Source organism: Anomalospiza imberbis, chromosome 11, assembly GCF_031753505.1.
Source record: "Anomalospiza imberbis isolate Cuckoo-Finch-1a 21T00152 chromosome 11, ASM3175350v1, whole genome shotgun sequence".
Classification (NCBI taxonomy): domain Eukaryota; kingdom Metazoa; phylum Chordata; class Aves; order Passeriformes; family Viduidae; genus Anomalospiza; species Anomalospiza imberbis.
In genome coordinates this window covers 7,734,372-7,760,815 of record NC_089691.1, presented here as the reverse complement: position 1 = coordinate 7,760,815, position 26,444 = coordinate 7,734,372, and the positions used below count along the sequence as shown (strand labels likewise).

The following is a 26,444-nucleotide window of genomic DNA, read 5'->3' as shown; positions in this document are numbered from 1 at the left end:
ATGCAGTGTGTTGCAACCAGAGGTTTTGCAACCAGCCACTGGCTGTTCTGCAGATGTTTCCAAAAGGGAGCCTCAGAGACTTTTGCAACAATGAACCAGAGCACAGCTGGAGTGGGTTTGCATCCCACACACAGCTCCATTCACTGCTGATTTCATGAGCTTTGAATGGTCTCACAGAACAACCTCCAAGAGAACCCTGATACAGCAATAAAATAGAAAATGAGAGACATGGTAAACTAATACTGCCTCAAACTTCATGGTGTTTTCACAAAATGCATGGTTCAAGAACACCACCATCTATAACTGGATAAAGTTTTAGAGATCTGTTACTGTTTGCATGACACATTTATTGGCTCGGATGATGCCACTATTGATTTTTATTTGGAAACCTATGTCCATGTGTCCATATCAAACTGGGAGCTGATGTCAATTTTATTTAATTCATTCACATAAATCTTCAACAACAAAACCACACTGCAGATTAGAAACCATTTTCAAATAACACATAAGCAAGGACTGTCATATCTTGAAAGTATAATTATTTCATGATAACATATTTGTGACACATATATAGAGCAACAGTAAGGATTTAACTATGTGGTTTTCTTGATGAAAGTACCAAAAATACTTGGAGGAGCTTCATTTGCATAATTCTCTTCAAATATAATTTTTTTCTAGGCAGTTAGATCTATTGACCAGCAGGAAACAGGTTCACTGGCTGACTCAAGCCTGTAATCTTTCTTGTACAACCTGAAATGAAATCAAAACAAGAGAAATTGTGATAATACAATCAAAGGGCAGGGTTTGTCTTGATGTGCAGATGGTACCAGGAGTCAGAGTCCTTGGTGAGCAGAGTTGCACCTCAGCACTTCCAGGACCTGCACACTCACAGCTTTTTTTCCCCATCACAGATGTGTGCTGAAAGCAGTTGAAGGATAGAAAATTTTCCTCATGGTAAATCCAACTGAGGGAACACCCTCCCTGTACAGGAAAACAATGCAAACTCTACCCCCCAGGGTGTAATTATTTCCCCCCAATGAAATAGGAGCCTTGAGCCCTATAGCATCACTTAAAGAGCAAATGCAGGCTTTTGGGGAAAAAATTAAATGCAAGTTATTTACACCAAAGAGGCGTGTTCTTACAAACACTCCCTCAGTTTCATTTCTTTTGATCTCTGGTATTTGCTGATCAAATACATCTCAAAGCACACCCCCTTCCCTCCCTCCATATATGGTACCTGGAAACTTTGTGCTCAGATCCAGACACTCTCAGGAGTGTTTCCACAGCTCTCCGATCATTGTTGGAGTTACTCTCAAATTGTGCTTTTGAATAAAATTGACCTAAACAACAGACGCAGAAATTATTAAAAATACAAACCAGACGAATGTTGCTGTTTGTTTAAGCCAAATGGCAGCTCTAACACCAGGAGAGCAGCTCTTCATCTCAGAAAACAAACCAAAGATCAAGTTTGGATACTCCATTAGTAAGATTAGAAAATTCCTCTGTTTCATCTGTGATCTCCTGTTATCCCTAATGCTCTCCATGGCAAGGTTCACAGCCTTTCTCTGATGGTTTTTCACAATTATTTCTTCCTTGTGGTTTTTGGAATATGGAGCCTCTCTGTTTGCAAAGTTTCCAAAACAATTTCAACTTAGGTCCCATCAGGATTTTTGGAGCCAAGATGTTCAGGAGCAGCTGGCTTTCATTTCCTAACCATGATTGTTTACAATTTTTATGTCCATTAGTTATAGCCTGTTATTTGACATCAAATGAATTTTCTGCATCAATCATGTCATTCCACAGCACTGTTGAGGCTGAGCCCAACTATGATTTCTGTCTTATTTTAACATCTTCTAAACCCATAACGGGCTACTTAAGAGTTGTGCCACTGGTGAGTGGAAAAGCATTGTGTTGTGTGTTACGTTTCCAGGGTGAGACCTCTCCTTTTTGGGATTGCTGGGCAGTAGAAGTTAAATATCCAAAAGGAATAAATTAAATGCAAAGTTTCTCAAGAACTCCCTGAAACAAAACCCTGACTACATTCTCATTTCAGGAGCTGAGTTACAAGAGCATTCTTTGCTGCACACATCCATGCTGATACACACCCAGAACTCCAGTGACTTTGTCCGAAAAACGGTCGGTGTTCAAGAAATAGAGCCCAAGGAAATCATCTGGAAACCTGACCAAGGAAATTTTTACTGTGACCATATCAGGCAGTGATGCTGTAATGCTCCTTTCCTTTTCAACTGACACTTTCAGCCTAGGAAGTAAATGATGAAATTAGTTCCAAGGAGAATGTGAAGAAAGAATATGTATTTAACTGACATTAATTAATCAAAATAATTTATTTTTTGCCTTTTATCTCTTAGCAATTGCATTTTTCCTGACCTGTTTGTAGTTATTTTTAAGCTAGAAAATATTGAGTAGAATATCTTTTCTCTCTGTGCTGCACAAGAGGTCTTGCAAATATATCAGGGGACAATTTTTTGCTGATGAATACACCTTATTATCCATAATGACAAGAAATACTTGGATGGGGAAAAAAATTCTCACCATTTTAATGAGAACAAAGGTAGACTAATAAAATAATTCCATCTTTTTTATGAAAAAGTAATTTTTTTTTCTTGGATATTTCACAAGTTTTTCAAATCTTGCCTTTCTTCTGACCCATTAATGTTATTGTGATCCCAGGTGGTCTTGGAGAACACAAGTGTCACTGTCATTTTGCTCCCTGCAGAAAGGATTAACAAAGCCACCCCCAAAGTGCTGATGCAAGGGCTTGGGTGCTGGATTGAAGCAGGAGGATCATTCCGCTTGGCAAATTATACTGGGACATAAATCCAGCCTGCTCTTGGCTCTCTTTGGATTGCAAGAATAATTGAAAGCAGTTGTTGTAGGACTTGTTATTGTCTAGAACTGTGTGTGTGGGAGCAGTGATGTGTGTCCTGTCTGCCCCAGGCCAGCAGGGGATCCTTGTGAAGACTTGTTCCAGCAATACAAAAAGGCTGGGGGAACCATCCACACTCAGCTCTTCCTTGTGGTACTGAAGGATCCTGCTCTAACTATGCCAACAAAAAAAGTCTGCTTTTAAAGTATCCCTTCTGCTATAGTGGACATTTAGTTACAGACAGCTATTCCAACACTTTATGCCCGCCCATTAAAAATGTCAGCTTCCCAGATGGGAGTTATAGCTAAAACTGAGGAGAAAGAAATCCCCAGCCTGTGTGGAGCCAAGTGCTGTATAAAAGGGACAGTAAATGTCAAAGCCATCACTTGGCAGTGCTCGCTCTGCCCTGGAGGAACACAAAGTGGCTGCTGGTGGTACAAGGCTGCTCTGCAGACTTCTTTCCTTTGGAACATAAATACATGAGCAGCAGGCTGATGGTGCAGTTGTTCTGGTTCTCTTTACACAGGCATGGAGAATTAAAATAAAACTTATTTTCTATAAAAATACCCTGCTGCTACTCACACTGATATACTTGCTGGAGAAGAACATCTGGAAGCACTTAGTTCAGGTAAGGGGAGGCCTGAATGAACAAAGATCTGACACATTTTCAAGTTTAGGAAAAGAGAGGGAGATGTTTCTTACCCCTGGATGGTGGAGGATGTTGACTTTGTCCATGACAGCCAATTGTTCTTGCTATTGTGGCTTACAAGGATCGCATGAGTGTAGACATGGATTTGCACGGGGGGATTCACATAGTTAATATCAAACTGCACAAAGTGATTTATTCCATCTCCAAGTTTCCCCGTCACTGTGAGTCCTTTAATACAAATTTGTCAGGTGATTCTTCTCTTAAGGTGCAAATGATCTTAATAAACTCGCTCCAGTTTTATTACTGAAAGCAGGGTCTCAAATCTAGTTTTGTGGGGCATTTCTGGATTGCAGCTCCACATGCCCCAAGATTGTGGTGGGGTCACTAGAGCCTGTTTAACCCCATGCTTCCACTTCCTGCACAGAGATGTCTCTGTTCCATATTCAGAGCAGGTGCCTGGTGCCTGGGCCATGGCTCCTCAAGGACAGGACCACGGAAAATCTGCTCTACATCCAGAGCATGCAACTTTCTGCTGGCACACAGGGACCGTGAGGTTTAAGGTCTCTGCATCCTCCAAAGCCCCAAGGGCTGGGTAGGAGAACACCCTAAGGACCGAGGAGGATGTGACACCAGGAGGAGAAGGTGATCCTCAGCCAGACCTGTGAGAAGTGCCCCCAGCTGTTGCACCATTAATATTGCCTAACAGAAAGGCAGAATTTACCACGGCCTCTCTGGTCAGTGCAAGGCAGCAGGTGTGAGATGGCTCTTCATAAGAGGGGGTTATTCCCAAAAACACCAACTGCATTCACAGACCCAGTGTCTCTCCTTATCTTGGTATTGGGGTAACATGGCTTACTCACCTTGCTCTGGGTCTGACAGCAGGTGGACAGAGGTTTGTGCTCTTTTATCAATATTTAAACAGATCCTTTCATTTTGTCTGGGTAATTGCAAGAGAAGTTGTGGATGTTCATTGGCTGAAAAGAAGTAAAAGATCAGCAACAAAATATCTAGCCTGTGTGCTGGATAGGTACAGCAAAAATAATTTATAGATTCATTCCTAAAAGAGCAGTTATAGCTTTTATAGGATAGAATGGTTAAAAACAAAGTTATAACTGTTGAAAAGCACATCTAGACACAGCACCTTGATATGGATGAAAACAACAGATTTTTAAATATAGAGTTTACTAAGGACAAGAAGCCCTCAAAAACCTGAGGCTGAAGATTTGTTGTACCGCATTTCTTATATTCTCGAGCCAGAGAGGTCTTCTCATGGAACACAGGGATATTTTCTACTTACATGGGAAGAACTAGCCAAGGTTTGCCAGAAGAGGTAAAAGATTTTCAGGGAGTTTATGAAGTCAGAAAAAGCATTATTATATGAAGAAGTGTACATTACAGTTACATTAATAATTGAAATGGGACTGGGATGTGTGTCACTTACCAATAGGTTGTGCTCTTACGGCATCTCTGAACCTGGAAACTGAAATAGCTACAATTAGTAAGAAGAGTTTAATGAAACATTTTATTCTAAGTCAGCTGATAAACCAGGACAAATGCTGGACAGAAGCCTTTTTAACAGAGCTCTTCACTGGCGGCTGTGGAGAGCTTTGCCTAAGACAAGATGTCCCAATGGGGCAAAACATGCAGAGCCTGTTTCTCTCAGGATGCACCATGCCATGGGCCTATGCTCAGCTGGAGCTGTGGCGGGGTTTAGAGCTGTGTTTTCAAGGGTCACTGGGCAGTGTTTAATGCAGCACACCCAGCCCAGCCCAGCCCCTCTGACCCCGCTGTGAGCAGCTACCTGTTGAAAACATCTTCCTGTTGCTGCCAGTTTGGAGCTCATAGCGCCACCGACCTGAAAGAAAAGGGTTTTCCTAATGTTTTGTTGCTTTGGGTTTATGCCTTGCACATCCCTCTCCACCCTTTGAAACAGGGAATTGGTCCTGCTTGTTGCCCACTGACTTTTCTGGATACCCCAGGAGTGGTGAATTGTTTTGTTTTTACAGCCATTTCTTTCAGCTTACTAATACATGCTTTTCCATATCTTTCACATTTATTTTGAGGAGTTATATATTTTTTTATTTCTGAAAAGGGACCAATATTGTTTTCAAAAGTTTATAGTTCATTATAAAACATCTGTGGACTGAAATGCATATGATAAAAACTAAATTGTATATCAAGTGGGCATCTCCAATCCAAATGCATTTATATAAAATAAGATTGATACGACCCTACATATGAAATGAACTTCACAGAATTATTCTGAAGAGAAACAGAGGAGGAGTACTTACCAGCAGGTGACCCACTCTTCACTCTAAGAGCACCTGGAGAGAAAAAAAATAGTATCTGTGTTTTACTCATGATTGCATTACATCCCTTACAGGAGTGGTCCTGCTACTCTCCTGCAGCACTTTGAAAGAGGCAGCCTCCAGAAACAGGGCAGCATTGTGATTGTCTCGATACATTTCTGTGAAAGAACTAGAGCAAAACCAAGGTTCTTCATCTATAAAATTATTATTTAAATAAATGCAGTTTCCAGAGAGGAAAAAAAATACCTGAATCATCCTCAGAAGGCATTCTTGAGCGGAATCTTTTGAAAGATGCTTGACACGTGGTAGGAAGAAGCAGAAAGCATCATTAACAGCATTGACTTGAAGGACTACTTTTCTTCAAGAGCAGAGATAATTTTGACCTTTGAGACTTTCTAAATGGAAGATTTTCTCCCTTTGACCCTGTTATCCACCTAAAACCTGCACAGACCATGGCAGGCATTGCTTACAATTTACTTCATACATTTTTTCAAATCTCAGATAGTTCCCTCTATAGAACAACCACCATGAAATCTTTTGTTTGCTTTGCTTTGGTATTTTTTTTCATTAGAGACTATGAAAATATGCTACTGGAAAAGAAGAAAACATTTACCTCCTGCTGGTAGACTGCTGGGCTTCTCATTATCTGTGAAGAGGAAGAGGGACAGATGAGTGTCATACAGTCAACACTGAATTACTTTTCCCATGTGAACCAGCAAACTGGGACAAGGGCTTCAGGTGATGATGTTGTTTGTGCTAAAGGATGGGTATATAGAGCACATGCAAAACCCTGACTGAGGCCATGCTTTCCCCCCTGCATTCGTAGTAACAGCTCTTAGACTACCTTTAGTTAATATTTAAACAAACTGTTTTCCATTTCAATTACAGTGCCTGTTTTATCACTTCACCTTTGAAAAAAATCCTTCATGTTTTATTTTGAAAGGAAGCCAATCCCTGAACTCCTGCCTCCGATTTACCTCATTATATCACTATCAAATGAAGCTAAGTGGAAGTCAACAACAATGAATCAAGAAGAGCAAAGTGTTTCAGAGAGGCTGTTTTTACCAGCCTCAGTGGGTTTGTTTGCCAGCTCCTCCTGCTGCTGGGGTTTGGTGACCACCATGGAAGTGAGGGGTGTGACAAAGCTGTACCGCAGGGACAGATCCAAGGCTTGGGCCTCCAGGGCCTTCTGGTCCTCTTCTTGGGCTGAAATACTAAAGTCTGTGTTAATGATGAAGCAAAAATATGCAGAGACTATGAATAAATCATCTTCAGATTCTATTACATATTAGCTGTGTCTCCACAGATATTTATTATTGAAGGGTCAGTAGTCTTATGGAGATAACTCAGCCGTTCATGCACCTGAAATTATAGAAATGCTTCATTCTTTGCAACATTGGAGCCTATGTATGGTTTAAATACATAAAAGTAATAGTTACATGGTCCTTGAAGTATCTTATGGACATCCATATTGTTCTGTTCCCTAGCTATTGCCATTTCCTTATCTACAGACAATATTTCTGGGTGTGCAAGAACAGCTCAACACAATCCATACAACTGAAATCTATTTCATAGTAATTTCATGTAGAATGCATTACATTATGTGTTCATATATATATGAAATTGAATGTTGTAGTGCTACCATAAACTGAAAGGCACTTCATGTTCATTGTACAGTAATGTAGTATTCTCCCAGTATCTTATGTTTTTGATACTGTCTAGAAAAATATTTCTGTTTCTTTGTATTTTCTGATCATATAATTTGTGTTTTGAGAAGTTAGAAGTTTGTTATGTGAAGCATTAAAATCACTTACGCTTCTTCCAGAAGCTGCTGAATGTTCAAGTAAGCCCACAGTCTCTCTATGAAATTCCCAAAGATGTATTTTTGATTTTGGAATACTTGCTCCTTCTCTTTGACATTTGCTTCTTTCTTAAGAGTCAAGTTACTCGTGTGCTGAAGGGGGAGAAAACTGACCATCAAAAGAGCAGCTCCATAAACTTCAGCTCTGTAAACTTCATTTATAGTCACATTATGAGACTTAATATCTTTCAGCACCAGTTGCCCTTCAATTTTGTTCTTTGCCATTGGAAAGTGCAACCCCAAAATATCTAAAAAGCATGTATTTTAGATCTATATTTCTGGACTTGAAATGATGAAAAAAGGAGGTAATTAAATTCTATTTCAGCATTTTTGAGATGAATAATTGAGATTTCCTACTTTATTGTAACAATAGAAACCTAAAAGTACTTAAAAAGCCAAAATATTTGGATTTCATTAAAGAATTAACAAAATGGAATTAAAATTTCTGTTTACTTATTTGTGAATATTCTTCAAGGTTTTTCTTTTGTAGCAAATTCAAGAGAGGGTAATTTTAACAAATTATCTGAGAGATCAAACAATGGGAAAACAGCTGAGAGGCCAAATGTAACAAACATATACTAAACACAAAACAATTCTTGAAGCCTCCTATTGTGCCACAAAGGACAGAAGGGAGAGATGTTTTTCACAATTAGTAAACTAAACACTTACTGACTGAGCTTTAATTTCCACTGGCAAAAGATCCAGGTCATTACTAATTTTTCCAGACACTATAATTTCAGATCCTTCAAAAAACAGCTTGAAATTGTTCTTGGTTAATCCTTCAATGGAATTTTCTGGATACTGCATTTCAATTTGCATTAATATTGGAGTAGCCACTTCTTGATAAAAGCCCTAAAGGAAAGCAGTGAGACAGAGAACACACACAAATGACAGCAAAATTGTGCAAAGCAATATGTTGAAAGTCTAAAGCCCCCTTATAAAGCTTTTTCTTTAGTAGTGCAAGACTACTGCAAACTCAGAAACTGTCCACTTCCCCTGGACAATTTCTCTTTTTACAGTACAGAAATGTGTGAGTTTCCCAGTTTGCCTGAATGCAGCTGATTTGAGGACTATGAGTCATGGATAACGTGGAGTGTACAAACTCTCAGATACCCCAAAATTGCCTTCCTCCCTCTGCTAAAGTAACAGGAAAACTCAACCCCAACATTTCATCTCAGAAAATCTGTGATTTTCCTGCTAGAACTAGATATAAGCTGTAGCTGATAGATGGCTTTCCTGGCACATTCCTTACTCCTGACCTGGAGCTGCAGGGCTGCATCAGCATTTTCATAGATACGCCGTGCTATTCCCCCATTGCTCAGGGCCATTTTCTCCAGGAATTTATAACTGACATCAAACCCAAAGCCAAGGCAGAAAAGAGCATATTTCCCATTGATTGCTTTCTGAATGTTTTCTTGAATTACTTCCACATTTCTCTCACCTGTAAATGAAACAAAAACACCGTTGTGGGTTTGGGTCTTTTCAACTGCAAATAGACTGCAGCAGGTTAATGGAAATTCTGCCTGAAGTTTTTAAAAATAATTCAGCATAAAATACTAAAAAGATTGGGGATAGAATGCTGGTAATCAAATTGGAAATGAAAGCACGACTCTGCATATGGAGTGCTAGAACATGATTCTCCCCCTTAATGACTTTTATTAGGTTCTACTGATGTTGTCATGGCTAAGTGCAAAATATTTTATAGGATTACAAGGCCAGAGGAGGTTTTTAGTACAGAAGGGACACACACTACAAGTTAACAACACGAGGGATGGATACACTTCATCAAGCATTCAAAAGACAAGTACCATCCATAAAAATTATGTGTGCCAATTCAGAGAAGAATGGATTGGTTAATGGTGCAATTCCAACAGACTGCCAATGAACTCAGCCATGCTTCTCTCCCAGCTCCTTTGTGTGACAGAGGAAAAGACTTTCACACCATCACCTTACCCCATTTGAAAAGCTGCTGATGGCCATGTATGGAGAGCTTTTTCATCAGCATTTCCAGGCAGAAACTGTTACTGCCTATAGCAATACCATGGGAGCAGCTCAGATTTTTACTTTTTAGCTGCTTTGCTAAGGAAGGCAGCGTAGGCAATAATGCCTGACACTCCACCCTGGCCTGATTTCTAACTGCTGGATGTGGGAAGCACTGGATACTCACTGTGGCTGTGCTGGGGAGGCAGCACTGTGAGCTGAATTTTATTAAAAAACCCAAACAAAATCAAGAAATCCCAAAGCAGAATGGCTCACACAATCTAAAAGGCAGAATGATCTTATTAAAGGCTTACAGATTAAGTACTGTTGCTACCTTGGATGATGCTGGTGCCACACAAAACTAAGAAAAACCCCTGTTCAAGACAAGGAGTTCAATTTGTGCCATTGCACTGGGAGTTGGTGTTTATTCCACGTGATATTTCAATTTCAAACCTTTGGTTTGTACTGTCACAGCTGATCACTAATTAAGACATGACAAAGAATGCAGAACAAGAAGCACCTTGAAAATATCTCAAGTTTGAGGCACAGAGGGTGAAGAAGCACAAGCAGTATTGCTCAAATAGGACTGTACATAGTATCTGCAAAATGTCCGTATTTTGTCTCTAGGTATTTTACTTTTCTGTTTCAGCTGTGCCTGGAGTATCTTCAATTCCCTTGAGTTTATAAACAGGGAAACCAATGGTATGCAGCAAAACAATTCCCAGCTAAAGGATGTGCAGCCACAGGCAGGCAGGCATTGCCATCACTCCCTACAGCCCTCAAGAGAGCCCTCTCATGTCCAGCAGTAGCTCAGCCTGCGTATTCCAAAGCTCTTCTAAAACACAGGCTAGGTCTATCAACATCGGGATGCAAGTGTAACAGATAAAAAACCCCAGGGGAGGGAGGATCATGCACAGCTTTCACTCACCAGAAGTGGGCTGTCCATCTGTCAACAAAATAATCATGGAGACGCTTCGCTCGGGCAGCCCCTCGGCTTTCTCCAGCACGCCCACGGCAGCCAGCAGGGCACCACTGATGTCTGTGCCTGCAATGAGAGAGCAGGCATCGCTCACCTAAACGGGGAAAACCTTTGCAGAGATTGCTGCCCTTCATCTGCAGAGGCCCTGCAGACTTGTTTAAAGTTTTCTGCAGGAAGTAATCCTTCTGAGAGAGGAGGATTTAGGGACTTAGCCTACTGGATTTAATTACCGGGTGTTATATTGCAACGGCAGTGCCCGAGTATTCTCTTGGGAGGATTTTCCACACATATGTCATGGGAAATACAAACATGTCTAGAGCCATTAAAAAGTGCTTAAGTAAACACACTGTCATCTGTTAACCTATATTTAAGAAAAGTTTCCCTGCCTTCTATAAGATGTCCGAGAAAAGAGCTGAGCATGGGTGGGTTTATTGGTGCTAGCGCCTGGGGTAAGGAAGCTTCTGCTCATTCTGACCGTGTAACATTAAAGGGAGACAGAGCCCTTGAGATGTGCTTAAAACTAAACAATAACACCAAGCACACTGACTGAGGCAGCAACTGAAATGCCACGTCTGTTTTGCCTCTTTTATTTATGTGGCGGGCTTACAAGGGAGTATAACTTTGGATGTGCTTTTTTTTTTTTTTTTACAAGGGGACACTCAATATAAAAAGAAAAAAAAAATCAGCAAATTGCTATCAAATATTGAGTGAATTACCATTTTTCTGTATAAAAATTCTGCTACCAAGGAATCTTCTAATTTTCTCTATGATAAAAATTGGAAACAAAATTTGGTGGCTTTGGTTCATAGATGTGCTGTAAGCATCTCTTATATATTATGTAACTATATCTATCTCATAATGAAGTCACCAGTCTGACTACTCACAGGCTTTCTTTCCCACTCATCACTTATAAGTCTTAAAAACTGACCTGCTTTGTAAGCACTGGTGGTAGCTCTGGGGCACTATATAACTAATAAAAATAATTATTTTCTATGCAATTCATTCACTGGGTGCATATTAGTGGCTATGAGCACGTGTACCTCCCCTGGCAGTGAGAGTCTGCACCAGTGCTGCAGCACTGGCCACGTTCTCCTCAGTGGCTGGCAGCAAAGAGCTCTTCCACTCCACCACTTTGTTGTTGAAGGTGATAAAGCTGAAATGATCTTCTTGGCGGAGGTCCTGCAAAATCTTCAACAGGGCATCTCTTGTCTGTTCCAAGGAGAAAACAGTGATTTTGATTATTCCCACTTCTTTGCCCAAACTGGGATTGAAATTACCGTGTAATAAGGGAGCTCTCTACAGCTCTGTTCCAGATGCAGCCCGATGCCTTTATTAAACCCTAATGGTTTGTTTTAGGTTGAGACCATCAGAAACAGACAATTCACATAACTTACAGACACAAAATCCAGCCTATGAGGGCTGTAGGGAGGTTGTCTGCTCTCAAGCAGAGCTACACTGTCATCAATAAACATAAAACAGATAACAGATAAATTAACTCTCTAAGCTTCATTAAAGAAAAATATAAACACAAAAAGTCCTGCAAAAATACAGGAAGTTCTCTCTGCCTCAATGTTTAATACCCATGAAAATAGTTGTGTCAGACAAGAGTTACTCCTTAATATCTTCAATCTATGCCTTTGTATTTTCAAGCACTTCTGTAAGTCTGAACCTTTTGCTGTGTACAAAACCAGTGTGTGCTTCAGTGAAAAAGTCCCAGGTGCTTCCTCAGAAGGCTGGGGTGTGTGTGCCTGCTGCTAACAGAGGTCATGCTTTGGGGGAAGTTACCTGTTCAATTTTTCTGCCTGTCATGGAGCCACTTCGGTCTATAACAAAGACGACATTTTTGGGAAACACTGGCATTTCTTGAGGTGCAAAGTAATGGACAAAATACCCATTGACAATCTGAAATACAGAATGTGAAATCACCTATAAAAGTACATCTAAAGAAGTAAAGACTAAATCTTAACATTCTGGCATATTAAGAAGTGGGGAGCATGCTCAGCATTCTGCTCTCTCGATAAGCCCAAATAAAATAACTTAAAGAAAGTAAAATGTATTTCCTAGCTGGAAGCGAGACTGTCTGTAGGGAGAAAATTGCCAGAGAGCAGCATGCAGACATACATATCTATTAGACACCTCAATGCCATGTGTATGATATATGCATATTATGACTGTGTATCACATTACCTCTTTATCGTTACCTATGAGTACATCTCTGCTGAATGACTGTGGCTGCCACCTTTTAGCACACCCGTATATACTTCATTAGTGAAATGATATGGAAAATACTCTATTTTATTCCCTAGAATATGCATTGGTTCATAAATATTTGTTAAGTTCCTGCTGTATTTAGTTATGCCTCAGTTACCACAAAAAACACAGAGGCGAAGCATCATTTTAAGTTATATAAATCACATTCCTCTAAAATTTGTTTACAAGAAGCCACAAATACATTCTAGAGGAGCCAAAACAATAATAAAAAAGAGCGTAAAGAGACTTCTATGAAATACCAATATAGATTGGGTATTTGAATAAATGTTGAAAGATTGATTTTTTTTTTTCCTAAGTGATCTTTTTTTGTAACATACCTGGTGTCTTTGGGGATTACCCAGTATCACCCTCAGTTCCTGCTGACCCTGGATTAATGGGAGGAGCTTTTTTGTGTCATTCTTGGTGTTTCAAAGCAAATGTTGCTGTTTTGCTGATTGCACTTCACATTCATACTTATCTGTGATCTAAAAGCATTTTCATTTATATTTCTTTTTACCTGTATATCACCTGCAGTAGCTTCTCTCTTAACATCATAACGCACAACAAAATCACCATTGAGGAGCGTTTCATCAAGTTCCGAATTTTTCTTCTGTTGATCTAGAGTTGGCTTAAATAATATATGAGCCTGCAAAGCAATCAGAAGGAAATATCTAAAGCAATATAACTCAGAATTGCCACTGGCAGTAACCTCTGGCAGCTGCTGCTTTACCTTGGTTTCGTTCTGCACTTTGGTGAGTGCCTCAGTTAAGTCGTTTGTCATGAATGTGCTGTCTGTCTCCAAGAAGTGAATGCCCTGGGGCTCGAAGATGTGCACATCAATCTGGCAGAGGAGAAGACGTGAACATCAGCGTCTCAGAGGGAACAGGGCTGTGCTAAAACTCAACGGCGCTGCTCCCTGCCCAGCCCTCACCAGGATAGCTCACCTGGAAGTGTTTAACGAGCTGCTTGGGCCGGACCTTGATGAGCAGCTCGTACTTCCCCAGCTGCCGCTTCAGCAGCTCCTCATAGGTCAGCTGAAAAGTGACTTTGCTGGCAGCCGCGATGCTGACGGACACGTGGAACTGTTCCAGCTTTCTGTCTGTAATTCTGGTGGGGGAGAACAGTGATTTACATCCTTGTGGTGGCTGGAGTTTGTGAAGTGTGCAAAATAATTTGCACACTTTTATTGTGGCCCCTCCAAGGGGTCACATGGGATAAAGAAAAGGAGTAGCAGCAAATATTTTTCATAGAGAGAATTTTTACATTGCAGGTGCTACTATGCACATCACATATTGTACATTACATTAATGTGTCATGGATGCAAGCTGAGAAATGGAGCAGAAACCCCTGCATGCCTCAGAGTGAATACCTGTGAAGCACAGATTAAATATACCCTGAAATTGTAATATCTGTTCAAGTGCCATGGTCCTCTGTGCTTGTAAGGAGGCAGACTCAGCACTGAGCATCATCCCAGCATGGCAAGGTGCTCTTGAATGACAGTGACCAAGGCTGGATGGAGCTCTGAGCAGCCTGAAAGGTGTCCCTGCCCATGGCAGGGGCTTGGAACTAAATGATCTTTGAGGTCCTTTAAGGACCTCTGACCCTGAGATTAGCTCAATGGTCAGAGCATGCTGCTAGTAACACCATGGTTGTCTGTTCAATCTCTCTATGGACCATTCACTTAAGAGCTGGACTTGATGATCCTTGTAGATCCCTTTCAAGAACATTCCGTGATCTGTGATTCTATGACAGCAAGTCCCAAGGCACTGGTAAACAGGGATGCTTCCTACTGGAGTCCATTGCAAGACCACCTATACATCATATATATGTGAATTTATATATATGTTTAAAAAATTATATATATATACACGCACACAAAGATACACTGTCCCTCCCACCAAGAACCCAAGATTGATTTTCACCGATTTGACCCCACTGGGATGTGGCTATCTCCAGGATTTAATCTGCCCCCAGCCAAACAGGAAGCCAAGGAGGGGTGTTGGAGCAGTCTTACTCAGAATAGCAACATACTTGATGAGGCCAGCGCTCTGTCCCTGTGAGACTGCCGAGTCATACTCATTTTGAGCAGCAGTTTTCTCCTTTATTATTCCTGGGTATACTTCACCATCAATGGACCTGTTTGGTTTCCATGAAAATTAATTTCTATTAGAAGGAATGCACTGGGGAAAGAAACTCAACAGAAGTTTTTTTGTGGCTCTCTGGGCATGAGCAAGGGAGACTGGCTCCCAAATCCTTCCCCACCCAGGATGATGCCAGGAGCCACCAGCACAACACAACCCTTGTCCTTACAGAGTCTTGAGGAGGCTGGAGCAGGAGAAACACCACCACTGAGCACATCACCCACCCTGTGCAGCAGGTAGCCTGGCCCTGGGCACCTCTTTTCTATTTGGCTGCTTACTACTTAGCCCCAGAGAGCATTTTTGCAGAGGACCCTCTTTGTGCTCTTTCTTTGAGCAGAAAGATGAACACCCCCGAGCTGCCTCCTTTACAGTGCAGGTGAGGACTGGTCCTACATGGAGAAGTTGGTGATGAAGGCTGTCTTGGGTAACTCCACTTCAAAGGTGGCCTCTCGGGACTCATTGGCTCGGTTGACAATTCTGCTGGTGATGACAGTGTGAGCAAATCGTGATGTGACCTTGCAGTCCACGTGGAGGCTGTATATTTCAACAGCATGCTGGAAAAAAAATAAACAAACTGAGACATACTGACGCAGGTTTTGCTCTCAGGCCATCCTTACCTGGACGATGCTGTTGGAAAAGTCTGATGAAGAAATGAACTGTTAGAAAGCCTGGCTGGAACTGGGGAGGGCATTGTTCTGAACCAGTCTGCTTATTCCCTTCTCTGCAGCCACAGCCACTGTCCCATGCAAAACCTGCAGCTACATCTGCATTTTGCTGCTCCACAGAAGCTTCTGTTGAACCTTTTTCTCTCCTTGGGGGTACAGTGAAGCTGCTGCTGCATCACCCCAGTGCATTGCCCAAGATTTCCTCAGGAAGATCAGAAGCCTCTTTGAGCCTGACCCAGGGAAGGGCCCTGGTTTTTGTGTGACTGTTTATTTGCTCTCCCAGCTGTTGGCTTTGCTTCCTGTTTTCCAGCTTGGTATCTTGTGTCCCACAGGATGTTTAGCAGGCTTGAAACCTGGCATGGGCCTCCCAAGCACTGGTTACACAAGCAGAGATGTCCTTTGAGCGCTCATGTTTCTCCTGGTCTGGTTCTTCCAGGGCCCTTGATGCCCAAAGGAGGAGGGCACCATTCTAAAGCTGCCTGGAGCACCCCAGAGGGTGGCTGAACTGAGAACTGCCTGGAGCACCTGCCTGCATGGACATCTCCTTTTGCGTTTGGGACGTCTCTCTAAAGGTCTTACCCATGTTCCAGCAGTGGTACTAAGAAAGGCTGATCTGGGCATTACCAGCCTCACAGCAGTCCAATAGCTGATTAAAATTAAAAACCTCAGCAACAGAGCATATCATTGCACTTCTATTTTTATTTTTCCAGCCTCCAAGTCTTTTGAATGGCTAATTGATCTTTAGCTATTTTGATAATTAATCTCCTGTACTTTTCTTGCCAGTTAAAAGCATCCAGTGGCTTCTTCTCCATTAGGATACTGGCTGAAATTCAAAACTTGGCTGCCCTGCCATACTCAAACCTGCCCATGGCACATTCAGAGAGTGGTTTTGCCATAAGGAGCACTGAGCCCCAAGCTGTGGCTCACTGGGGAAGTGCAGGCACGTGGTGGCCATTGCTGCCCACTGAGGATCCTTCCAACACAGGAGGAGCTTGTCCTCTGCAAAATTTACCCGGTGCAGAATCTACTCTACTGCCACGTGCCCAAGGGGTGCTGCAGGGAGGAGAACTTGCATCTCCTGCACTCACCCAGCCCCAGCAGCATTTTATGCTGTGGCCAGCACAAACCAGGGGTCAGTGGGATGCAGCATGGCGAGGAGCTTTGCTGTGCCCCTGGTGAAAGAAGCAGAGGACCAGCCCCAGGCATGTCCCCAAAGGTAAAGGCACTGTGGGCCCATACACCCCATCCACAGCTTCCTGCAGAGCTCTCGGCTGCCCCTGAAGCAGTCACAAAGCCTGGCCATGCCCCCAACATCTGCCTGCATTTCAGTTCCACTACACCATTTTTTGAATAGGCATAATGGACCGAGAAATCTTCTGACTTAAAGCATCCTCTTCCTCTCTAATTTTGATGTTTTTACAATGCCACAAGTCACCACTGTGATGGTACAAAACAGAGTTTGCTCCTCCAGACTGTGCAAGTAACTTTCTACTTCCCTCTTTTCCTTTCCGTATTTATTATTAAACACTCATCAGAAACCTCCCGGTACTGCATAGCGCTTGTTTGGTCCGGTGTCAAGATCCAAACCTCATCCAGTAGCCAAAGCAGAGTTACTGACCTCTCAAATTTGATTCCTACATTCTGAAGAAAGAGAATCATCAAACACATCTGCAAATGTCTCCTGTTACATTTGCACTGTAACAGCCCAATCAAACAAGCAAAATGACCTTAAAAGGACGCAAAGCTCTAAAATCTCAACACAATTCACCCAAGTCTCCCTGGGAGGTGGTTACCAGAGGAGTTACCTGGCCAGTTACCACGATACCACCACATCAGCAAATGAGCAAATGAGATATTGATAATAAAAACAGAGCAAATACCTTCTGATCATCAGTTTCTGCTAATACTATGAGTGAGGAAAAGACCGTCAATGCAAGAAGTGTTCTCTGCTCCATTTTGGAAAAAGCAAATTTTCAAATGAAATCTCTATTTATCTTAATCAGTTAATGAGTAACAAGTACTTGGGGATATCATGTAGACTTTGAAGAGACACAGAAATGTAATATTTACCCATTAAACATAGGTAAAATTGGACTTGGTTAATGCTTATTTTTCCAACAGATCTTTGCTCTTAAACATTAGAATTTTAGTGTTTCATAACACATAAAATTAAGAAATTTCTATATATTTTTTAAAAAAGTTAGATTTAACTGTGTCACATGAAATCCCTCCGGCAGATGACTTGGTCTGTGCAACAAGCTGCAGGAATCTCTACCATATTCCACAGTAATAATTTGAAAGGGCACATCCTTAACATTATCACAAGCACTTCAGAGATTTGGGGATTGCCAGGACAGACAACATTCACATGAGCTATTACAGCTGATGGCTTTCTCAACCTTTGTGCCTCCCTGCCCAGCTGGCCATGATCCTTGGTAGGTGGCCATTCATTAAAATAATTTCATGCCATTCATTAAAATAATGCATAAATTAACACAAAGATCCTGTGGAAATATAAGCATCTGTGTTTTCTTCATGCCTGTTCTACAAAGTGTCCATGTGGAGAGCAATCTTCTAGTGGCCTTGGAGTTGCAAGGAGACACTAAAGCAGAGCTTAGTAATTTATTACTTACCAGACTACAAGTTCACAATAAAGAATGTGCTAAGCACAGCCTGGTCTTACAAGCCTTATGCTTTAAGTAACTCTTTAAAAAATAAACTTTATTCCTTTCAGGCAGACTGTTTATATTACTTGCAAATACCATATTCTTTATAGCAGGACATGTAAATATATTCATTTTAAAAGACAAAAAATTAAACTGCAATACATTCGATTTACTTGTACAACTCCTGTAATGCTTTAATCCCTTAAAATACACAGGATTAGATACTTAGTGGCCTAAGACCTGCAAGAGCCAAAGCTTTAATTAAGTGGATCTGTCATCACTTTTCTAATGCCCGCGTGTAATATCACATGGATGTTAAAGAGCTGCTTTTGCTGCACAGATTTGGGCTGCAGTATCAGTTCTGCCCCTCACATTTTTAGATTAAGTCCACCTTAAAAGACAAGAAGACCAAAAAAGATGCCCAGTCCTTATTGTCACACTTGGAAGCAGCACAAGTAAACGAACATGACAACATCCTGGAAATAGAACTGTTTGCCAAATCCCACTTTTCTGGCAGATACCTTATTTGGCTTCCCAGTAGAATCTGTGTGGGACACAGAGGTTCCTGTGCTTTGTTAAATCAGCACCACCACAGCCAAAGCAGGGTCTGAAATCAGCATGCCCCTGTCCTGCTACCCCGCCTGCAAACCTGCAGCTCAGGCCCTTGTACTGCAATAAGGAAAGCAACATTTTGTCCCACTTGTCCCTTACCATCATTTCTATAACTACTGAACAACCTCCTTCCAGCTTCCCAACACAGGTTAATTAAGGAGGGTTTGTTAAACCCAAAGCAAAGGCAGCTCCAGTATTATCAGGGCAGGAATTTTTTCCACCATGACTTTTTTCTTGCTCTGGAAGTATATTTCTTGGGAAAAGGCTTTGACAATGTACCTGCGAGGAGCCTGTGCTCCATGGAGAAATTGTGCCTGCTAAAGCAAGGAGGTGGGGTCCGGCCTGCAAATAATAATCTTTTTAAGTGAAAAAACCCACTGTGGTCTGTGTGGGCATTGTCACATTTTATCTGTCAAGTGTTTGGGACACAAAAGCCAAATATGATACATTTCATGGTGCACAGAGAACTTTGGCATCACTTTTACCTCTTAATCGTATCTAGTCTGTGCAAAATAAAAATAACTTCTTTAACAAAGGTGGCATCTGCCTCAGCATCCCCAGACGTCCCGCAGGCTGTGTGGGAAGCATGGCAGGTGCCCGCAGAGGCTCCTCTGTGTTTTAGCACAAATATCCAGCTGAGGGGAAACACTCTGGGGTTTGGGAGAAAACAGGTTTGATATTTAAGGCAGCAAATTAAGAAGCAAACTGCATTGAAAAAAAACCCAAACAGCTTCCCCTCAGAGTGTGCTGGTGTTGTACAGAGACACTCGTTGGGCTCTCATCTCCACGGTAAGGCAGGACATGGCAGCTGGATCTGGCGCCCCACTTCTCATTTGATCCAGCGGGACAGGAGGAAAAAGCCGCTGGGGAACGAGCTGAAATCCCTCCCTCGCTTCTGGGACACTCTGAGAGCGGGGCCTCTGCCCTGAAGGGAAATCATGGCATTGCTGCCCTGAAGGGTGTGAAGGGAGAGATGTGGGGGAGAACTGTGAGGGGAAAGCCATGAGCGGGAAACCTTGAGGAGAGAGCCGTGAGCGGGAAAGCGTGACGGAAAGCCATGAGGGGAAACCGTGAGGGGAGAGCCGTGAGGGGAAACCGTGAGGGGAGAGCCGTGAGGGCACAGCCGTGAGGGGAGAGCCGTGAGGGGAGAGCCGTGAGGGGAAACCATGAGGGAGAGCCGTGAGGGGAAACCGTGAGGGGAGAGCCGTGAGGGCACAGCCGTGAGGGGAGAGCCGTGAGGGGAGAGCCGTGAGGGGAGAGCCGTGAGGGGAAACCATGAGGGAGAGCCGTGAGGGGAAACCGTGAGGGGAGAGCCGTGAGGGCACAGCCGTGAGGGGAGAGCCGTGAGGGGAAACCCGTGAGGGGAAACCATGAGGGGAGAGCCGTGAGGGCAGAGCCGTGAGGGGAGAGCCGTGAGGGGAAACCCGTGAGGGGAAACCATGAGGGGAGAGCCGTGAGGGCAGAGCCGTGAGGGGAGAGCCGTGAGGGGAAACCATGAGGGGAAACCCGTGAGGGGGAAAGCGTGACGGAAAGCCTTGAGGGGAAGCCGTGAGGGGAAACCGTGAGGGGAGAGCCGTGAAGGGAAGCCATGAGGGGAGAGCCGTGAGGGGAAGCCGTGAGGGGGAACTGCGAGGGGAGAGCCGTGAGGATAGAGCCACCACCCTGTGCCATGACGCCACCCTGAGGGTCCTTGCCAAGGTGCCGCTGTAGGCAACACAGATTTGGGTGAAATCTCCAGGTTTCTGTGCTGCCCCTTTGATCAGCTCCTCCTCAGCTCCCTATTGATGAGGGCATGGTGTGAAGAAATTACACTGACACTGAGACTGTGTCATCGGGGTGTTTTTTCCTTGCATTTGACAGACAAAATCACCACCTGTAGTGCCAAAGTGCCCACAGAATTAATCTGAGCCCAAAGTGAAATGAGTCACCACAGTGTCCCGAGTCCAACAACCTTTTTTTATTAAACAATTATAGCAAACGTTGTCCAATACATAGAAAGAAAGCATGTAATAAAAATGAACATGGAAATTTTACTCTTTGACATGAGTATATTTCCTACTTAAGGACTTAACGGTAGAAATTAGCTACTTGAGTCTACAGTGACTTTAGTGCAAGGAACAGACATTTTGAAAAATGGTACAACAATTATTTTGGTGAGTCATGTCCAGCTCCACTGTCAGCCGAAGACGCTCTTGGCTGGCTCATCCTTCGGTTTCTCAAAGACCGTTTCACCCCCTGTCCGAGCCCGGCTAAAGATGGAAGGTGCTGCGGAGCCCATTTGTTCTTAGAAAAGAAAACCAGGAGAGACAATCAGTGAAATATCACCCAAATTCAGGGAGTAAAACTAGTGCTGCTGAAATACATATATACACATTTGATAAATACTTCACTTGTCCATCAGATGAACAGCAGGCTGATGTTCCAGAGGTGACCCTTTCACTTGAAAAGGGCAATTAAGTTAATGCTTTACTCTGCTTAATTGCTTCCAATCAAGGAGACTTACCACACTGCCTCATCACTTGGTAGGTTTTGGATTTAATTTCCTGGTTTTTGGCAAGGTTTCCTCTGGCTCCTTTGAGGTCTTCCTCCTTCACTGGAGGACGCTTCTTTTTCACAGGGGCTGGCTAAGAAACAGACCCACACATCAGTATTTTGTGTTCAAAGCACAGGGAACAAAGCTGCCTCCACCCAAAGGCAACTACATACAGAGTTGCTAACACAATATTTCACCTATTTCAGTTCTGAAATTACATACTCAGCTACTTCAGATCTTCCAATAATCACAATTTCACTGCTCTTCCCAAAATCTGCTACCATTCTTACTGCTCTGAAATTGTCTTATTATTGTACAGCCTTTGAAAGAGCAATGGACTGCTTAATTAAAAAAAAAAAAAAATCTTAGATTTTCTCTGTCCAGCCCTGCCTGCTTATTCTGCAAGTACTGATTGGCAATTCAAGAATCTGTCCAATATTTGGAAAGGAAAAATCACTTTATTACTAAATTGGGCTGGTCCCTCAGTCTACTTACTACTTCTTTGTGAAACTGGTCAGAGAGATTCCAAATCTGGACTTAAGTTCGAATAAACACTTGACCCATAGTTAATAATCTTAAATTTAAGGAACAAAAGTATTTGAGCACTCAACAAGGCTCTCTACTGAGCACATCTGAAGCACTGAACTTGGACCCCAAAGAAGTAGGAAAGCTAATACAGAAACAGACACATCATCAGGTGGTGCACTGCAATAGCCAAGTACTAATCTGTTCACAGTTTATTCCACTGCAAGGAAATAGGGATAACATTACTTCATCAGCCTACCCCTGTCTTTAAATTAGGACTCCACAGTCAGACACAACCTCACTCTGCAGCAGACAACACCATAAGCATTCCCCTGTCAGTTTATTATTTCATGGACAGATTTTCAATGTCCCACCAGGCAGCCCTTGTGGCAAGGTTGAGGGGCACAGGGATATGATTAAGAGGAACAGAAGACCCCCACACTCCAACTCTAAACACATTGAAAGATCAACAAGAAACTTCTCTGACCATCACTACATACACAGAGCTTCTGATATTTGGTTTCTGGCAGTGGTGGAGCCCACTCAGGCCCTTTTAGGCACTGCCTGTGAGTCTAAAAGCAGCTGTGGAGGGAAACAAATCCCTCAAGGCCTACAGATGGCTGGAGCAGCGAGTCCCAGGGAGCTTGCAGAGACAGCGCCTGCATGGCTGGCTCTTGGATGGGGGGCTGGCTCCACTGGAGCCTTCAGCACGTTTTCTGCCTGCTGCAAATTCCTGGGAATGCTCAGAATAGCTCACTGTCAATCCCACTTGCATGTGTTGTGGGAAACAAAACATTTATCAGATCTCTGGGGAAAACACTCATGAGTAGCCAAAGCCACTGAGGGGAAAGTGTGTCAGCAAGCCGTTCAGAATTCACAGCAGCTCATGCACGGTTGTTCAGCTGGTGAACCAAACATCCCCACAAACAGGGAATCACCTGTCCTTCTGGAATGGCAACTGGCATGTGATGGGAACAGTCCCTCATGCACATGGCACACTCCACAGGCAGTCGACCCAGGAAGGGAAAAAGTCCCTTGCTTTATTAAGAGCAATGTGGAATCTGCACAGTTCCTTCACCCATTTTTGGTAACAGTTACTGTGAGACTTCTCCCATAGGGACAAGGGAATTCCTGGGGACAGGGTGAGGAAGGATGGCTCTTGATATGCACAAAGATACAGCCAGGCTGAGCAGAGCTCTTGAATGTCACCCAGTTATTCTAAAATAAACCGTCCCATGCTTTGATCGCAGAGGATTTTCCGGCAGGACAGTTGCTGCGGATTAGTCGGCCCCAGCTGAAGAGCAAAGCTGGTGAGCCGAGAGGTTACGGTGAGCTCTGGCCAGCAGCTGCCACTGTCACCACTGCCACCAGCCCCACCACTGCTAACTGCTGCCAGAATTTCTGAGCAGGGTTTGCAGGAGCCATTCCTGGCACAGGCATGCAGCCTGTGCTTTATCTACTCCTGTCACAAGCCAGAAAGTGCTACTTTACAAGACATACAATTGGGTTTTAAGTCCCATTTTCTTTGGAGCAAAGAAAATCAGCTGAACTGAGTTACTCTCTATGGCTGAAGAACTGTGCTCTCCTACTCTCCACCCCACCAATCCTGTAAAACTCTCATGCTGACGAAAGCCAGGCCAGCACATGCCACCTGTGATACAAATGTAACATTTACCTGAAACCTCACCATTTCTGAGCTCATTTCAAGAGCACTTGGAAACACTGATTATTGGGGCATGCATTAAAGACAAACCTTTAGTTATAAAATGAATATAAAAGTATTTATTTTGTACAAAATTTCAGTCTCAAATATCTTATCCTAACAGTTAGAATTTTCAGTCATACTCTTTCCTCCAGCATGTTAATACACTAAGCTTTACACAGTGACATTTCAGCACAGCCACCTCTTTGCAAAACAGAATTTCAGAATCACTATCTGAGAAAGTGTGTTAAAAAGGCAGAGATTCCTCCATCTGTGAAACATCCCAACGCAGAGCAGGGGAAAGGATTTTTCCCTTTCTACACAAACAAAAATATTTAAGGTAAACTAGAACATTTAAAATCTAAATTAATTAACCATGTAGAGAGCAGCTGCTTTCCTTCTTCAACAAATAACCCATCCTAAGAATGTACTTGTTAAAATATTTTAATCACGCAAGTCACAGAGCAGAAGAGCAGAATTCGGTGGCTAACGAGAGGATCTCGCTAATAAGCTTTTCCAAGCGCAGCATCCAAACCAGTAGCAGGTTTGCCAGGAGCTGCTCCTAGGGCTGGCAGCGCACAGATGCCCCGTACCTGTGACATAACTGCGGCGCTCCCTCGCTGAAATCCCTCCCAGGTCGTTCCCGACTTTGATTAAATCCAGCCCGTGAGCTCTGCGAGCGCCTGTTGTTTTCCTGGACTTATATAGAGCATCCGAGTGAAGTCACGGGCCGGGTCATGTTCCCGAAGCAGCGGCGGGATGATTCAGGTCGAGGCAGGCTGCTGTTGTCGGAGGTTTATTCCTGGCGATGACTCGGGCGTGCAGCATTCACCGGGCTGGGCTGACGGGGGCAGGCAGCTGGGGCAGCGGGGAAGCCGGGTCCCTACAAAACGCGTCCCGGGGAGTCCGCTGGGGCTCTATTTATAGCTTTAAAAGGCAAAATATTGTTATGGACACAACATTGACTCTGAACCCTCTCGGGGGAGGGAGGAAAAAAAAGAGCGGGCATTGCTTTCCCAGCATAACAAAATATGTGCTCTCTAAAGATGATACAAACCTAAAGTCCAAAGCATAACTGTGCCCTGAATCACTTTAGCACAGGGATCTTTAACAGGGGAGTGTTTTGTGTCTTTTGGAGAGCTAATAAAGTAGGACATGGTTTTACCTTTACAGCTCTATCTCTGATCATGCTCCAGAGCTGGCTTTTACACAACTGAGAGAGTAAAATCACTTTCTACTTCCAGCACTATCAGCAAGTTTAACCATTTCACCCACATCTGTACAGGAACAGCTTACTCAGACATGGATAAACTTCGTGTTCCCCACTGTACTTGTTGACAGCAGTAAAACCCTTCTCAGAACTTTTAATATTTGTTCTCTAAACAATTTTTAAATTAAGTAAAGCCCTGCCATCTCTGAGCATGAATTCTATTTTTCATTACTGGGAGAGGTTTGAGTGGAAGATTGTTTCCCTTTTGGTTTTTTATATTAAATCTTTACATCATGCAAAAAAAAATCAGCTTCTGTGACTGCACTCAACACCTACAAAGAACCAAGACTCCAGCCAGGTTAATGTGAGAAGGGCAGGCATGGCAGACCTCCAAACACCTTCCACTAGAGATCAACTGTTGTAGTGGTAGAAATCTGCTCTAGCCTTTCCTCAGGCTCTGCCAGTGCTTTTAGGGTACAGAGAAGCACAAAAGATCACAAAACATTTGTTTTCATTACGAAAACATGACATCAAATCACAGCTCCAGTGCTGTATGAGCAGGACTGTGGGATCTGTTGGCTATGAACTACTCCCCAGGCCTCCCAATGCCCAAACTGCCTTTAAGCTGGACTCTTTCCAGGCCTGAGATCTTCTCCTTTATTGGGGGAATTATTTGTCAGCTAAGACGCAGTTTTGATGTGACTACTCCTTAGATTGATTTTCTATTTTAAACCCATGTCTTAGTAACCAGAAGCAGCATTTCTGCAGAGTAGCAGTGCCCTTAGTAGGCCAACAAAACAGAAGAATAAAACAGTGACCTTAGAAAAAACAGATTTTTTTTTCTATTGTACAAAGTAACAGTGCTCTACTAAGATGTTTCTCTACAGTCCCACAAGCGTCACTATTCTATCTATTATGGCAGGAAAAGAACATTCTGCGTGTTTAAAGCAAATATTTAGAATTCAAGACACTGAACTATTATTTTCCCTTCAGCTTTCAAAATTGCTTCAGTTAATTGGTACTGCATATTCCTCACTCAAAAGCAACAGAGTTGTGCTTTCATAGCAATTTAATCTACACAAACAAAATCAAACCACTTATACCTTGCTTGCCATTTGGGGCAGGTGAAGTGCTTAGAGAGGCAGGCAGCACATCCTGGGGTTTCTAGAACATCCCCAAAGCTAGGAGAGTTCTGTTCTCTTCAATTCCATTTCCTAAACCAGCACTCAACAAGGGGCACAATCATTTTCTTGCACAGATTATGGGCTATTTTTCCTCACAAAGAACCCAGCCTAAATCTACAGTTAATTAAATTTTAGAGTAAAAATCCTGTTCATCTGGTTGAGGTCCTTGAGACCTGTTAAATGGGACATGAATGACAATGGAACAAGATGGCTCATTTATCCAACAGTGGCTATTAAAAACACAAGTTTTAATCTCCCACTGCAATAGGAATTGTGGAAAACTCCTTTGCT

General features: G+C 42.8%; 2 protein-coding genes across 2 annotated transcripts; both read right to left on the bottom strand.

Moving 5' to 3' along the window:
• Nucleotides 1–514: 514 nt before the first annotated feature.
• Nucleotides 515–17,728, bottom strand: LOC137480559 (inter-alpha-trypsin inhibitor heavy chain H4-like). Its single transcript, XM_068201664.1, has 22 exons — nucleotides 17,602–17,728; nucleotides 15,450–15,610; nucleotides 14,947–15,051; nucleotides 13,860–14,022; nucleotides 13,646–13,756; nucleotides 13,433–13,561; nucleotides 12,451–12,567; nucleotides 11,706–11,874; nucleotides 10,615–10,731; nucleotides 8,966–9,147; nucleotides 8,376–8,558; nucleotides 7,660–7,799; nucleotides 6,911–7,059; nucleotides 6,459–6,491; nucleotides 6,092–6,139; nucleotides 5,338–5,391; nucleotides 4,978–5,016; nucleotides 4,397–4,510; nucleotides 3,590–3,764; nucleotides 2,106–2,260; nucleotides 1,238–1,340; nucleotides 515–750 (listed from the first exon to the last, which is right to left on the bottom strand). The coding sequence occupies exons 1-22, from the start codon at nucleotides 17,674–17,676 to the stop codon at nucleotides 675–677; spliced, it is 2,598 nt and encodes an 865-aa protein (XP_068057765.1). The 5' UTR covers nucleotides 17,677–17,728; the 3' UTR covers nucleotides 515–674.
• A 3,210-nt stretch (nucleotides 17,729–20,938) lies between these two features.
• Nucleotides 20,939–24,611, bottom strand: MUSTN1 (musculoskeletal, embryonic nuclear protein 1). Its single transcript, XM_068201663.1, has 3 exons — nucleotides 24,353–24,611; nucleotides 21,503–21,623; nucleotides 20,939–21,282 (listed from the first exon to the last, which is right to left on the bottom strand). The coding sequence occupies exons 1-3, from the start codon at nucleotides 24,359–24,361 to the stop codon at nucleotides 21,176–21,178; spliced, it is 237 nt and encodes a 78-aa protein (XP_068057764.1). The 5' UTR covers nucleotides 24,362–24,611; the 3' UTR covers nucleotides 20,939–21,175.
• Nucleotides 24,612–26,444: the final 1,833 nt, after the last annotated feature.